The sequence below is a fragment of the Drosophila subpulchrella genome, chromosome X (genome assembly GCF_014743375.2).
Source record: "Drosophila subpulchrella strain 33 F10 #4 breed RU33 chromosome X, RU_Dsub_v1.1 Primary Assembly, whole genome shotgun sequence".
NCBI lineage: Eukaryota > Metazoa > Arthropoda > Insecta > Diptera > Drosophilidae > Drosophila > Drosophila subpulchrella.
In genome coordinates, this window is record NC_050613.1 from 13,080,502 (window position 1) to 13,096,249 (window position 15,748).

At 41.7% G+C, this 15,748-nt stretch overlaps 4 protein-coding genes across 6 annotated transcripts in view; 2 read left to right on the forward strand and 2 right to left on the reverse strand.

Moving 5' to 3' along the window:
- The window catches only part of LOC119558415, a 90,076-nt gene extending 89,877 nt beyond the window's left edge, over positions 1-199 (reverse strand). Inside the window, exon 1 of one of the 3 annotated variants that reach the window (XM_037871951.1) lies at positions 182-199. The gene's annotated coding sequence lies outside the window, so the exon portion shown is untranslated. The other 2 variants (XM_037871949.1, XM_037871953.1) reach the window with 2 other exon arrangements.
- Positions 200-4,184: 3,985 nt separating this feature from the next.
- LOC119557458 (dnaJ protein homolog 1) lies at positions 4,185-5,214 on the forward strand. Its single transcript, XM_037870223.1, has 2 exons — positions 4,185-4,257; positions 4,310-5,214. Exon 2 carries the CDS (start codon positions 4,323-4,325, stop codon positions 5,160-5,162), a length of 840 nt encoding a protein of 279 aa, XP_037726151.1. The 5' UTR covers positions 4,185-4,257; positions 4,310-4,322; the 3' UTR covers positions 5,163-5,214.
- Positions 5,215-5,749: 535 nt separating this feature from the next.
- On the reverse strand, positions 5,750-7,147 carry LOC119557073. Its single transcript, XM_037869625.1, has 4 exons — positions 6,935-7,147; positions 6,389-6,768; positions 5,916-6,210; positions 5,750-5,859 (listed from the first exon to the last, which is right to left on the reverse strand). The coding sequence occupies exons 1-4, from the start codon at positions 7,050-7,052 to the stop codon at positions 5,849-5,851; spliced, it is 804 nt and encodes a 267-aa protein (XP_037725553.1). The 5' UTR covers positions 7,053-7,147; the 3' UTR covers positions 5,750-5,848.
- A 711-nt stretch (positions 7,148-7,858) lies between these two features.
- On the forward strand, positions 7,859-13,879 carry LOC119555837 (aminopeptidase N). Its single transcript, XM_037867465.1, has 6 exons — positions 7,859-8,505; positions 9,183-9,462; positions 9,558-9,950; positions 10,521-11,246; positions 12,965-13,461; positions 13,517-13,879. The coding sequence occupies exons 1-6, from the start codon at positions 7,859-7,861 to the stop codon at positions 13,770-13,772; spliced, it is 2,799 nt and encodes a 932-aa protein (XP_037723393.1). The 3' UTR covers positions 13,773-13,879.
- The last annotated feature ends 1,869 nt before the right edge of the window (positions 13,880-15,748 follow it).

The window sequence follows — 15,748 nt, forward strand, 5'->3', positions numbered from 1 at the left end:
CGTGTGTTTGTGTTATTTCTTCCTCTTCCTTCTGTTTCCACGCTCATCAAAAACACACACACACACACATACAGAAACAGGCACACACACGCAAACTCACACACGCTCTCAACTGGGAGCAAGAAACACTGGAAAAAAAAGTATGTGACTGGAAGAGTGGGAAATCGGAATCCCTGCGTACGTCTTGCGAACTCGTGACTCGTCGGCAGCGCGTTCGAAGAAGGACTAAAACTAAACCAAGCCAAACAGGACGAGCACGCGTCCGCCGACCAACTGAGCACGACGAAGGAGAGAGGCAGAGAGACACAGAGAGTAGGAGAGGCGGTCCCGTTATGCGCTGTTAAGCAGCGACTATGTTGGCGCAATGTTAACCCTTGGTTAACCCTTGACTGAAAAACATCGTCTTCATGGACCTCTTTCAACATATATTAATACTTTATAACATCTTAATTTTTGAGTATTGTTTCGTTTAGCTAAATAGCTGTAGACTTCCAAATTTAAAATATATAAAGATTTATTAATAAATTTGTATTTTGAGCTCACACTAGGAATAAGTAGTTAAGTATAAAATTTCGAAAGTTAAAATAAGTGCTTTTCAAAGCAAATTTTAAATTTCAGCTAAAGAATAATGTTGGAAATACCTTAGTGCTCTTAGATATTGAGCTTAAATGAAAATGACTTATTTTCCAGCCAACTCGATGTTTCAATTATCAGACAGGAGATAAGTGTTAAGCTGTCAAAGTTAACAGAAGTTACACATGTTAACTGCCAAGAGAATCCACTGGAAAAGGATGAGAGAGGAAGAGAGAGAGAGAAGTGGCGCATGTGGAGAACGCGACAAGTGGCGGTCAATTTGAATTGACTTTCAAATTGAGCCTGGCAATGTCAATTGGCCTGCAGGAACTAAATAAGTATCTACAATTAATTTGGGCCTATATCAACGGTTTTCGGGTAGATATTTGTGAAATATGTAAATATTTTTTATCAATAAATCATCCAATACCATCGCATTTTCTCGCCCTTTGACAAGCTGTCAGGAAAAACATGTGACTAACGAGAGAAAATTGTATTTTGAACTGGCAATGTTGTGCAGAGCAGACAAAAGTCTGCAATATTTTGACATTTCGAAGGGCAAAAGAGCGATTGGGCGGTGACAAGGGTGACGGGGGGAGTAAAACTAATAAAATTTTATAAATTGTGAGTGCCTTGGCTCTCTGGCACTCTCTCTCTCTCTCTCTCTCTATCTCTCTGGCTGATTGCATGGAAAAGTGCGATTGGCAAAGACATGTTGCTACAATCGACGCACACGACACGACACGCTTGTGCAAGTGTGTGCGTGCCCAAACTGTGGAGCATACTTAAGTGCGGACGCACTCTATTAATTAGCAAATTGAAGCTTCCCATTTTTTGGGCAGTTGGTCAAAGGCAATCGGTGTGGAAATCAGCGCAACCTACTGTCAAATGTCAATAAGACGAGCACTTTACATAATAAGCACTCTTAGCCACACACACACACACAGGGGGAAACACACTTACACACATACAGCCACAACACACACAGGCACACGCACCAACACACTGGCAAATCGGGCGAACACGCGCGCGTTTATGGGCCGCAAAGTTTTTTTTTTAAGGAAATTCAATTTCAGACTTAAGTTATCGAAGAAAAAATTCGCAAAAAAATATAAAAGTTAGTCTCTTTGACATTTGCCACACTCGCGAAAGTACCACGTTTTTTTTACACAATTTCCCTTCAGTTTGACTTTCAGTGCCTTCCGTCTTGTTTATTATCGTATAACTGTATTCATGCCGTTTCATGCGTTTTTGACGTGTTGGTGTGCGCACCGTATGGGGGTAAGGAAGTGCTCCAAAGTCAGAGAACACACTGAAACCGAAACTGAAGACCCCGTCACTCTGAAGTCATGCCTTTGGCATTCGCAACGTGTTCGCCTCGCAGGCGGGAGAATAACAGTACACGAGAGAGGGAGCGCCCCGAGACGAGCAAGACAAGAGAGAGGACACCCCTGCGCAGGCGCAGCTATCGGTATCGAAAGCCACCCCCACGAATCGCTCAGCTGGTTGCAAGGGCGCAACGCAAGCCTCCCTCTGTGGCAGACAGAGGGCGCCAGTAGAGCTTATATATTTATTTACAAAATGTTAACACAATTTCTCTAAAGCTTTGTTTAAAATAATCTGCTGAATCACAGTAGGCCATTAGTTGTACTTAACATTTTTGGAAAATTTATATATATTAATAAAAAACAAATATTTTGACCACCCTTGTAATTGATTTAAAGATTTAGGCTCTAATTACGTACAACTTATGTGGCGCGAAGCTTACCACCCATGCTAAGCCAAAAATTCAAAGCTTCCGCTAAAGTCTTAACTCACCACAATAAAGAAACATTATGAACATGTTTTAGCCTTAACAAGAATGAAAACAATTTAGTTTAATTTTTCGTCACAAAATTGATAACAGAACTTTTGTAAGTTGATGTGTCATCGTCACGACCCCTTACCTCGTTGGGAGGTGTTTTTATTTTACATGATATAGTAGTCCGATTTTAAGCAAATTTAATTCCTTATTCTGAAATATTAAAAAAAAAGCTATATGATCAAAATTAATGAAGCAATAATTTTCATATTTCCCTTAGGTTAATCCTAGTGTTCATAGGTAGAATGCAAGTCATCTATCAAAGAGTCTAATTTTTCTGCATTGTCATTGTCCGCTGGGTCTCCCCACATATGTAACCCCTTTTAAAAACACAACTCACAGCAAAATAGATGATCATTTTTTGTTTATTTGAGTACATTGAATGGCTACAGATGAGGGGCTACAAGATCTGGAGCGCGGAGCTGGTGGAGGAGCATCTGAAGACGCGGCTGCGGGCGGATCGCTGCGACGACGACCGTAACCCTTACATTTAACGGCGTACCCTGCCAACGCGGTTCAAGTTCATGACGCGGTGGCGTCTTTGGTTAAACACTGACCATATCATGCAGCAAAGTAAGGTTAGGAACAGGATTATGATGGACCAATTACTCCAGGAAAAACGACCAATCCATTGAAGCGGTAACCCTTGGACTATCATCTCTGCAACCAAATTATCGAGGTCCCAAATGAACATCGCTCCGGAAACAAGGAACATAAGGAGAGAGACAATCAAGTGGCGTTTATTCGCCGAAATGAATCGAAAAAGGGTGCTGTTAATAAGCGACATCTTTCAATATCTGTGGGAAAACACCTTTAGCAATAGGAAAGGATCTAAGCACGAGCGTTACCTTTATAAGTTCTTCAAAAAGTAGAGATCAAATTTCTTGCAGACACGAACTGATTCGGTTGACTTCTAGAAACCAAGTGAACAATTTTTATATGGCACCAAACGACATTGACATTTAGTGCTACGTTGCTGAGCACTGTTCTGTTCTATCGATAGATTGAATTTTCCAAGACTACTGAGTCCGGAGAACTAGTTTATCTAAAATTTGGAATTGTATTTTTTAATACATGAAAAAAATCATTACCCTCTGCGAAGGTATAAAAAATTACGATATATTCTTGTAATTTGTTGTTTCTTGCATTGGCCATATTAAAAGCAACATCCCAATTAAATTCGTTATAAAAGGTTCTTTTTCCTACCAAGGGTTAGAGAACCCTTATATATAATATAATAATTATAGCATCGTTATTTTTGATCATACTCCGATATATAGCATTTTTTAAATATTTTAGAATAACGAATCCAATTTGAGTAAAAATCGGACTGATTACGAAATTTCCATGTAATTGGTTTTTTGATATATGGGCAACATCCCAATTAAATTCGTAATAAAACAATTTTATTTTTGTCCCTAACAAGGGTTAGAATAAAAGGAATACATAATAATTCAAGCTTCGTTATTTTTGATCATACTCCGGTATATAGCATTTTTTTAATATTTTAGAATAACGAATCCAATTTGAGAAAAATTGGACTAAGAACGAAATATCCATGTAATTGGTTTTTTTATGTATGGGCCAAATTAAGGGCAACATCACAATTTGGTATTTTGGTATTTTAATAATATTTTTAAGATAAACTAGTTCTCTAGACTTACTAGTTTTGGAAAATGCGATCTATCGATAGAACAGCACCAAATGTCAATGTGCTTTGGTGCCATATAAAAATTTTTCACTTGATGTCTAGCAGTCAACCGAATCAGTTCGCATCTGGAAGAAATTTTCTCTCATTACTTTTTTTTGTAAAAGAAATAAAGGTAAGGCTCGTGCTTAACTCTTTTTTCTTGTGCTCAAGGTGTTTTGCAATAGCTAATTAAACAGCATGAACATGGGCAAAGACTTCTACAAGATGCTGGGCCTCCCTCGCGGAGCCACTGACTACGAGATCCGAGTGACGTACCGCATGCTGGCACAGAGCTTCCATCCGGACATGAGCCAGAACCCCCATGCCGCCGAGCGCTTCGAGCAGCTGGCCGAGGCCTTCGAGGTCCTGTCGGACAAGAAGAAGCGCGAACTGTTCGACGCTCTGGGCGAAGAGGGTCTCCAGCAGACCGGCTACCAGTTCCAGGGTAATCCGTACGCCACCTACGCCAAGGTCTTAAACTCCTATGATGTCGACTTTCCGCTGCTCCCAAAGAATTCGACAGTGGAGCACGTGCTTCTTATCACTCTGGAGGACATATTGAAGGGGTGCATTAAGCGCCTTGAGATCTCGCAACGTAGGATCTCCTTCACCGGCCGGGCGATTCAAGAAAGCAAAATGCTCAACGTCGAGATTCGACCGGGCTGGAAGGCGGGAACCAGGATCACGTTTCCCGGCGAGGGCGACGAGGTGCCCAACCGGCGGCCCGGCGACGTGGTCTTTGTCCTCAGGGAGAAGCCGCACCACTACTTTCGCCGTGAGGGGTGTGACTTGCTATATACGGCCAAGATTTCCCTGAGACAAGCTTTAAGTGGGTTACACTTTTTAGTGCCGACGCTCCAGGGCGGAATACTGCCTGTCAATATAACCGACGATATTATCACCGCAGACACCGTGCGACGCTTCCCGGGCCAGGGACTGCCCCATCAAGTGAACGGCTCGAGACGCGGCGACTTAATTGTCAATTTCGTCATCGACTTCCCCGAAACAGTTCCAGAAGAGGTGAAATTCCTGCTGTAATAATAAAAAACATTCCAATAAGTTATTTTGGGCAGTTCGCTACAATGTATAATAGTACTGAATAAAATACTGGGTAATGGCGTCTTTAATATAAAGCGATTTGTACCCCTGTAGAATTCGCATATGAAAAGAAATATATTAAAAAAAGAAAGGAACCTAACTTCGGCAAGCATAAGTTTATATACCCTTGCAGGTCGTTCATTACAGAAATATTAAGATAATGTTCCATTTAAATTTACTAATATATATGTTTTTGACATAAATTATCAGATCATTCCTATGGCAGCTATATAATTAAGTCGTCCGATTAATTTTTCAATTTTATGAAATATTAAAAGAATGATATTACCAAGAGTAGAAGTTAATATATTAAAGAAAAATATTGTATTATTCATATAGGATATAGTTGTCTGATTCGGAGCGTTCCGACTTATAACTACCAGCGATAGAAATAAGACTTTTGGGGAGGTTTCATCTCGATAGCTTTAAATCTGAGAGACTAGTTTGCCTAGAAACAGACAGACGGAAGGACATAGGGACATGGCATAAAACATCTTTCCCAAACCACATATTTTCGGAAAAAAATCTTTTGATTTTAATACTTTTTATTGATTTTTATGGAGCTTTTCTTCATTGATTAACAGAACTTGATCATATACTGTTTGGGGGCAATTGTGTAACACCAATTATATTATGCCTGAAACGAAAAAGAGATTATGACAAGGCCATGAACAGGGCGCCACCAGAACTCACCCTGCAACTTGGCCAACTGCTCGGTGGTCATAACAATGGGCATCAATTGATCGGGGCTAGTGGGTGCTATCAAGTTGGGATCGGCAATGGGGCCCATGTAGCACTTGCGCATCTTCAAGTACTGCATCCAGACATTCAGTCCCTCCTCGGAGGCTTCCATAGGGCTGAGATCCTGATCCTCGCCACCGGTGTTGCGAACATTGAGGTCGACATGTGCATCGTTAATGAAAACCTGACGGGTCAGGTGAAAGTAGCTGTTGTTGATATAGATGTTCGGCTGGACGGGCTGTTCCTTCTGAAATAATACGATAATATCATATAATAATAATATATATATCTTGTAAAAAGCAATAATAAATTTAGGTAAATTTAAAAAGAAAATGTTTGTAACCAAAGAAAATTGTATGTCAGAAAAATGATTTGACGTCTCATAAATTATGAAAAATAATAAAATTGTATGTGTTATTGCAGACCTGTTCCACTAGCATTGAGCGCATAAAATTCTCGCTGATCAGATGGATATTGCAGTCGCGCAGATCCTTTATCATGAGCTCCAGATTCAGATTCTTCTCGGTGAGCACCTGGACCTCTTCGTCCAGTTGACGCTTGTCCTCCTCGTGCAGCTGAAGGGTCTGCTCCCACTCGCGGTTCATGGAGCTCGCGTTGAAGTAGTCCTTGTTCTTCAGCAAGCGCTGGCTAAAGTACCACTCGGAAAACTGTGTCAACTTGAACAGGGCCAGGATCAAGAGGAATGTCCATAGTATGTCGGTGTACTCGTCGAAGGAGCGACCATTGTAGCAATTCTCCTCCTCGCATTCAATCACCGTGGTCGAACCATCCCATATCACTCCGGCTATGGTAATATTTTCCATTGTTAAAATTCGTGTGTGTATTACCCAATAGAGTTTTTTACGAAGAGTATGGTGGGGCAGTGAAGGCAGAAAATTCACAATTGAATTTGAACAGTCATCGTCGAGTGGAACACTACTTTCACAGCCTACTTGATTCAAGTTACTTACTTTGTTTTCGGACCTTTTGGCTAACCAGGGCTACGAACTGCAGGCTCAAGCAGGTCAAAAGGGACAGGCATATGGCAATGGCCCCATCAATCAGCTGACTCACGGATACTACGTCCATGGCGACCTTAGCAACAGAGCTGCAATACTTATGAATTTAGTACCAAAGCCCAAGGAGCTTGTTTTTATGTGAGTGTGAATGAATTTTATTGTTTGACAAAGTCCTCACAGAGTTGAAAATTTATATCTAGCTAGGGAACAGGAATAAGCCACTATCTGTTTTATGCTTTTTCAATTTTTTCAATATTACAATGAGTGCATTTCATTGTTGAACTTGAAAAGAATAATAAATATTTATCATATAATAAAATTTGAAAATGTGTAAATTAAATACAGGTTTTACCAGTCTAGTTTTTTTATACATTTTTAATAAGTAAAAATTAGTTAAATAAAATGTGAAAATATACAAATGGTCTACGGTTTTTATTAGTCTAGGTTTTATATTTTATCAATTTTTTTAATAATTATATGTGGTAATAACTAGATGAAACATTGGTTTTGAGTGTCTTTCTTTTTTCAACTTCGGAAAATAAATAAACAAAACAAAAGATAATGAATTTAATGCAATTTTCTAATTTTCTATAATTTTCGTGAATTTTTAAAAAGATTATGGAAGCCTAAAATTAGCTGATATTCTGCCAATAAATGTATTTTCTGAGGAAAAGGAATAGTTATAAAATAATATCAAATGGAAAGGTTTTATATTCATATATTTTCCAATTTTTAAATGATTATGGCTGGTAATAATTTTCTGTTAATGAGTGTATTCCGCGAGGGCATTCGTCAGGCCCGTCAATGCGACAGCGTGTGTCGAATTTTGGATATAAAGACGATCCATTACACTTACGCCCCGCGAAACCGTCAATAATGCTGAGGTTACCCTGGTACTTGGTTGTTATATTTGTACTAGCGGTTCTATTGGAAGCATTTGGTTACCGGGCGAGGACGCGTTATCCGCGCATCGAATTGCGAAGCCATTCGGTGGGCGTTTCAGCGGTTCATCCGCTGCACTACAACCTCAGTCTGCTGACCGAGGTGGATGCGGTTAAGCTGGCCGGGACCTTCCGCGGCGAGGTCACCATCCGGATGCGCGTGTGGCGCGATACCCGCACCATCGTCCTCAGCTCCAATGGCCTGCGGATGGGCCCCAAAGTGTGGCTAATCCGCAAGAGCACCGGTGGCCGGGTGACGGTGCGCAAACTGTGGCAGGTGATCCGCCTCCATCGTCTGGGCATCGACTTCAATAGCCTGCTTTGGCTGGGCGAGGAGTACACCCTGATCCTCGAGTTCAGTGGCCAAATGTCCCGCACCGCTGGCTACTTCCTTGGCGGCTACACGGATGTGGCCAGCCACCATCCGCAGTGGGTGGCGGTCAGCCAGCTCTCACCCGACCTGGCCAACACCGTCTTTCCCTGCTTCGAGGATACCACCCACCTCAGCCCCGTCGTCCTCAATCTGGCCCACCCAAGGACAACCGGGGCCGTGAGCACCATGCGAGTACGGCAGACCTCCGAGTGAGTAGAGCCCGAGTTTAAAGCTATATTTTTAAAGTGTCAACAAAATTCCATAATATCTTTATCCAACCACTCAGAAAACACCCGCAAATATTATGACATATCTATGTAAAATGTTGAAATATTATCTTAAAAATTGTTTTGCCTTATATGTTTTCCCCCCACAAAATATATTTTCTTTAAAGAGATTGGGATTGTTAGCATACATATGTAGGTTTTAAGCTGCTTAAAACAGTCGGTCTTTTTTTATTTTTAAGGATTTTGTATAAGTGTAAATGGGGTTTTGCTTGGTCTATCAATACTTATCTTCCTATCAAACAATTGTTCAAATCAGACCCTTCGTTAAGAAATTATGACCAAATATTGTAATCTCCGCTAGGGGGCGCCCTGCAATCTCGGAAAAAGTCGCTTTGCTGCTTGTATATCTCCGTCTCCCTTGCGCATCCTTTAGCTAGAAATAATAAAATTGAGAATTACAGATTTTCAACTTTGATTTTAAGGTTACGCATATATACTAAAAAATTTGGAATTCAATATACAAGTTTTTATTTTGTATTTCATTTTTGTATCGGAATGAACATAAAAAAAAAAAAATAATATTTGTATTTTGATTTTTGTTTTTCCTTGAATAGGACCAATTCGAATTTATCTATTACTTTTCTGAATTTACTTGGCAGCCATGAGAGGGATGACTACATTTGGACTAGCTTCTACCAGACACCGCCGACGTCTGTCCAGAAGCTGGCCTTCTCCATCAATCGGTTCACGAGTCGCAAGTCCCCTCCATTGCCTCAATGCCCCATGTTGATCACCTGGTTGCGACCGAGGATCGCCGATCAGGGGGAGTACGCCATTCGCATCTTGCCCCATATAATCGTATACTTTGTGGGTCTCTTTGGCAGGCCATATGTCTCGGATAAGATTGACCAGCTGGTTCTGCCGGACACCGTTTATCAGGTAAGGACTCTAAATAAGTATTGCCCGAGGCCTTGGAGGGCAATGGCACTTAGGTAACTTGTTTCCATTTCCTTTCGTATTTCTATTGAACCAAGAGTCATGAGCACTTGGGATTGGTACGCCATCCGGAGCGACTGTTCCTCTACAGCGAAAAGCAGTCCACGGCGAGGGCCAAGCAGGAGGTGGTCAGTAACCTGGCCCACGAGTTCGCCCACCATTGGTTCTCCGATCTGGAGAATCCCGCCCTTTACTGGCTGCACTATGGTCTGTCCAACTATCTGGGTGGCTTCGCCGTGGACAATGTGGAGCCCAGCTGGCGGCTCCACGAGCTATCCATGTTGCGGCAGGCCTTCGGCGTCCTCGTCGAGGACTCAAGGGGCAGTGCCCAGCCCGTGAGCCTCGCCCACGTTTCCCATCCCACGGACATTCAGGCCCACCAGAAGTCAGCCCTGCTATTCCGTATGCTGCACTCCCTCATTGGCACCCAGGTTGGTTTTATAGGGGTTACGGTTCTACAGAAATCTTTTAAGGCTTTAAACCACCTATGGAACTATTTCAAAGTAGGCTACTATATATTTTAAGGCACAAATTTCGAGGGATAACTGTCAAAATAACCGTCTAACATATATTTCACAGCATGCTTTATAAAAAATGTTTTAAATTACAAAACATTTCCTATTAAGAAAGCCGCAGGAAACATTAGGCTAGGGCTAAAACCAAAGGTGTCTAAAACTAGGCAACAAAATATTTTAGGTCTAGAAGTCCGATACATGCAATTTTTTCACTACATACTTTTAAAAACAAATACCAAATATGTTTTAAAGCTCTAGTGATTTCTGTGGCACGTTTATACATGTGAATCCTATGATATGGTAACATGTACCTACACACACCATACTTAAAATCACTTATTAAGGTGCTTAAAAGTATGCAACAAATGAAGGCATTCTTTTTCCACTTCATATTTTAAAGCATTTTTAAACACATTAAAGTTATCTGTAGCACATCTTACACATATGTGAGTCCTAAAACATTATAATATGATATGATTAATCCAGGTGTTTGTCAATGCGTTGCGACTGTACTTGCGGCGTTCGCAGAAGGGACCCTCAAACCAGACGCTCCTGTGGAAGGCCTTCCAGGAGGAATCGGATCGCCACATGAGCCTGCGCCAGGATGTCCAGGTGACCCAGCTGATGGACTCGTGGACGCTGCAGCCGGGCTATCCGCTGATCCGGGTGGTCCGCGACTATGATACCAACCAGGTGACCGTCACCCAGCAGCGATTCCTGCGCAATCCGAGTGGCGGCAATGGAAGGCGCCCGATGAACCGCCACCAGTGTTGGTGGGTTCCCCTGACCTTCACCTCGGCGGGCCGCGGGAGCTTTGCGTCCACGCTGCCCAGCGAGTGGCTGACCTGTCGCCCCCACCAGACCCCCAGTCCCCTAATCCTCGACGAGGTGGCTCAGCCGGACGAGTGGGTGGTCTTCAACCTACGGGTGACCACTCCATGCCGCATCACCTACGACGAGCGGAATTGGCGGCTGATTGGACAAGCTCTGGCGGCTAAGAACGCCAGCAGCATTGACCGCTTCACCCGGGCCCAGTTGATCGGTGACGTCCTCAATCTGGCCAGCGCCGGCATTGTCACCTATGACCTGGCCCTGAACATTGTGGGTAGCCTCCGACACGAGAACGATGTCATCGTGTGGCAAGCGGCGGCCAGGAGCCTGGGGTGGCTCTACCACATCCTGCGCAACACTCAAATATTCTCCGTTTTCAAGGTGAGGAAGAGTGATTTAAAGTGATCTTGCTTACAATCCTATGAGAGTTTTTGTAAGGTCCAATACAAGAGTTGCGCTAGAAAAAAAGTCACCCGGGTCTCAACGGCTGAAAAAACTTTAAGAAAATGTTACTTAAACGATTCATCATCCAACCATCCTAATAGGAGTAGGTTTATGTTTATACCCGTTACTCGTAGAGTAAAAGGGTATACTAGATTCGTCGGAAAGTATGTAACAGGCAGAAGGAAGCGTTTCCGACCCCATAAAGTATATATATTCTTGATCAGGATCACTAGCCGAGTCGATCTAGCCATGTCCGTCTGTCCGTCTGTCCGTCTGTCCGTCTGTCCGTCTGTCCGTCTGTCCGTATGAACGCTGAGATCTCGGAAACTATAAGAGCTACAATACTGAGATTAGGCATGCAGATTCCTGAGATTCCTGCGCAGCGCAAGTTTGTTTCAGAAGAGTGCCACGCCCACTCTAACGCCCACAAGCCGCCCAAAACTGTGGCTCCTACAGTTTTGATGCTAGAACAAAAATTTTAACTGAAATGTATTGTTCTCATCAATACCTACCGATTGACCCAAAAAAAAAGTTTGCCACGCCCACTTTAACGCCCACAAACCGCCCACAAACTTCAAAAAATCGTAAATATGAACGCGGATATCTCGGAAAATATCAAAAATAGAGAAACGGGATTTCAGATTTAGATTCCGTGGGCTTGAGCGCAGCGCAAGTATGTTACGCGAATATGCCACGCCCACTCCAACGCCCACAAACCGCCCAAATCTGTGGCGCCCACAATTTTCATGCTAGATAAAAAATTTTAACTGAAATGTATTGGTCTCGTCAATACCTATCGATTGATTAAAAAAAAAGTTTGCCACGCCCACTCTAACGCCCACAACGCTTAAGTCTGTATACCGCCGGTAGGTGGCGCATTTGCTGCTTGCATATCTCCACTTTCCTTTGGTCCCTTAAGCTGAGTAACGGGTATCTGATAGTCGAGGTACTCGACTATAGCGTTCTTCCTTGTTTTTTAATTAAAAAGTTAAAACTAACTTTAGCTGCCAAATGATTATATGATAATGGATTTCAAAAGGATTCTTTTTAGATTTTTTTAAATCTTTGTTTGATAATGGATTTCAAAAGGAATTGTCTTTTTCATAAACTTATTTCGAATATATTCTATATATATTCTATATAAACTTTGGAAGATATTTATTTGGTTCCTTAAATCTTTTTTAAAAGCTGTTTGAAGCATTGTGTACAAATTTGGCTGCTCTAGCTCAAACGGTTTGAGCTTTGGGCATATGCCTTCAATTTAAACGCATTCCTTTTATAGCTATTTTAAAATTATAAGTTTTAAGATTATATCAGATTCCGCATATTTCAATATTAACTAGTCATTGGTGATGCTTGATTATTTATTATCTAAGCAAGGATTTTAAATTATAGATATAAAAGCTTCTGTAGTTAGTTTTAAAACCCTTTTACAGCCAAAGCTTTCTAAACGGGTTAATAAAATAGGTGAAATCATCCATAATATGTGATGTAGGTGGAGCCATACAACGTTTGGCAAAACTTTTGTAAGTTTAGCTTTTAAGAACTTTTTAAGGCGAAGCTCTGGTGACTAAAATCAGAAACAGTTGGATTTGAAAAATTGTAAAAATATATATAAATATTCCGTTGATATATATACCTATCATACTTTATAGATCTTTATGAGATCCGTACTGCAGCCCAAGTTCGACGAGCTATTTAACCCAAAAACCCAGGGAGCTGGAAAGGCCAACAGCACAGATCTAATGGCGATAATACTGAAGATGTCCTGCCAGATGGATCTGGGATCCTGTGCGAATCTGGCCCTCAAGGAGTTCGCTGGCCTGAGCCTGGAGGCCAATCGCATTCCGGTGGATCGACGCGGCACTATCTATTGCACTGCTATTGAGTTTGGAACGGAGGCTGATTGGTCGATTCTAAGGAGGCTGTACAAAAGGTCAAATGTGGCTGAGGAAAGGAGGATCATCCTTGGTGCCCTTGCGTGTAGTCGCGAAAACTGGGCACTGGAGAAATTGCTCGGTCTGGCCTTCGGCAGTCGCTACATGCCCAAGGACGATGTCCTTCTGATCTTTAGCGCCGTGGCACAGAATCCTTTGGGCTTCATACTGGCCAAGAAATACCTGATGGACAACATCAAGGAAATCAGGAAATTGTAAGGGGTCTTGAGATCTTAAATTTACCTAAATACACTTCTACCCATCTTTCAGTTACGAAAACAGCACCCATGACCTCACACAACTCATTACGGTTTTGGTGGACGAGATCTATACGGAGACAGAACTCGAACCTATACGAACGTTCATGAAAACAGACCTCAAGGACCTGCCGGGCATCGAGACCAGCTCTCGACGCATCCTGGAAGTGGGACTCGACCATATAGCCTGGCACACGAAGCATTACCTCCATGTGGTCTCTGCCGTCTGCAACATAACCGGATCCATAGAGCCACAGTGCCTCTACTAGGTCACGTTGGGTTGCCTGAAGGATGACAGATTTCTTCGGCAGTTGGCAAGAAAATACGATTTCACAGTGTATGCCCCAAATTGATTTAGACAAAAATAAAACATACAAAGCTACATTAAAACAAGTGCCTCAACTATCCACAAAATTCCATGGCATATCTTTCGTCCGTTTTTATACCATTTCAGAGGGTATAATGATATCAGTCGAAAGTTTGCAACGCAGTGAAGGAAACGTTTCCAACTCCATAAAGGTTATATATATACATAGAAAAGATTTTAATTTTTTATTTGAAATTCTTATATATAAAAAGAATAATATTTCCATGAGTAGAAGTTAATATGTCAAAAAACAATAAAGTTATAATTTTTTAAAACTTTTAAAAATATTTTGTTGATCAGGGAGATCTTAGCAATCATACGGACAGACGGACATACGGACATGGCTAGATCGGCTCGGCTAGTGCTTTCGATCATAGATATATATACTTTTATAAAAATGTTTTCGTTTTGAAAAATGAACTTGTGAATAGAAAATGAATAATTTTCTTGCTTTAAACCGTTTTCATAATTAAAATAAACGGTCACACTGTTAAAACCTTAAGATGACTGGCCAATCTGCATTAAATGTATTACAAATATTTAAATAAAGCATAGTTTAGAAAAATATATTACTAGAAGTATATGGAAAAAAGCTACTCCACTCGATCGACTTAACTACTTAATTACTAAAAAATATTTTAGAACAATATGTTTTGGATTTCAAATCATTAGCGAGTGGCGAGATTAGTCCAACGAGATTCAAGACCACGATTTGTATTGAGCCAGGTGTCACAATACGCAGGTCTAAAGCTTCGTTTTCTCTCTAGCAGGGAGTCGCTCAAGGAGTAACAGTAGCAAACCTGTAACCGCGATATTTGAAAAATATATAAAGGTAAATAAATAAAATAATATAAAAAAATAAAACAAACTAACAACACTAGCCAACAATTGTTCATAATAATCTTCCATATTAACCTGATTGATATTGACATATTTATGTAATGCTTTTTGATTAACCTTATAAAATGTGCCTAAGCTTTATTTTAATTTTACAAACTAGGACCATCTAGCTTGCATTTTTTAAATTGCGTACCTGTATTCAACACAATAGCAGATAATTAAAATATTTTACCATACTTGTAGAGTAATTTGGAAATGACCTTTAAAAAGTGTTGCCTTTCATTATTTTAATCTAATTCAGTGATAGTGCCAAAGGTAAAATCCTTTTTTTATATTTACATTGATATTTAAACCACACAATTTATTAACACTTAGTTAATTTGTATTCGTTTTCATTTCTTTTTAATTTCAGTGTGCACTTTGGAGACTTTACTGTACTCGCCTTGCAGTATCCCTGGTACTGTTGTTTTTGCACTGCAGCCCTGCTCCTGACACCAGTGACGTCACAGTCGCGCACTTTGTTTGTCCATTCGCTTCACAAACAGGCACACACACACACACACACGCTGACTTATACATGGGCGGAGAAGGAGAAGGGGGACAAAGAAGGAATTTCAACCCCCAGCGAGAAGAATAACAACAACAAGGCAGCACGGAAAAAATCGCTGCATACGTTCAGGCTGAGCGTGTCCCTTTTGTGGGTGGGAGGGGGAGGGGGAGAAGGCGGTGGCAGTGGTTTAGGGGGGGAAAAGGGGAGCAGCGAGAAGAGAGCCGCGCAGAGCAGGCGCAAAGAGAGCGACAGCGAGAGAGAGAGAGTAGAGAGAGGATGTCCGAGAGCGACGCAGGCGCCTCACCGCCAAAGCAGCGACGCCGGCAGAGGCAGCGACGTCGCCGCCAGCAGAACCACCACCCGCACGGCCAAGGAAAACAAGGAGCTGCATCCAAGGCGCCCACCCACCACCCACCACCCCCTGCTGCCGCTGCTGCTGCCGAAACACAACAAACCGTAAACCATTGGCGCCGGCAGCGACGTCGACG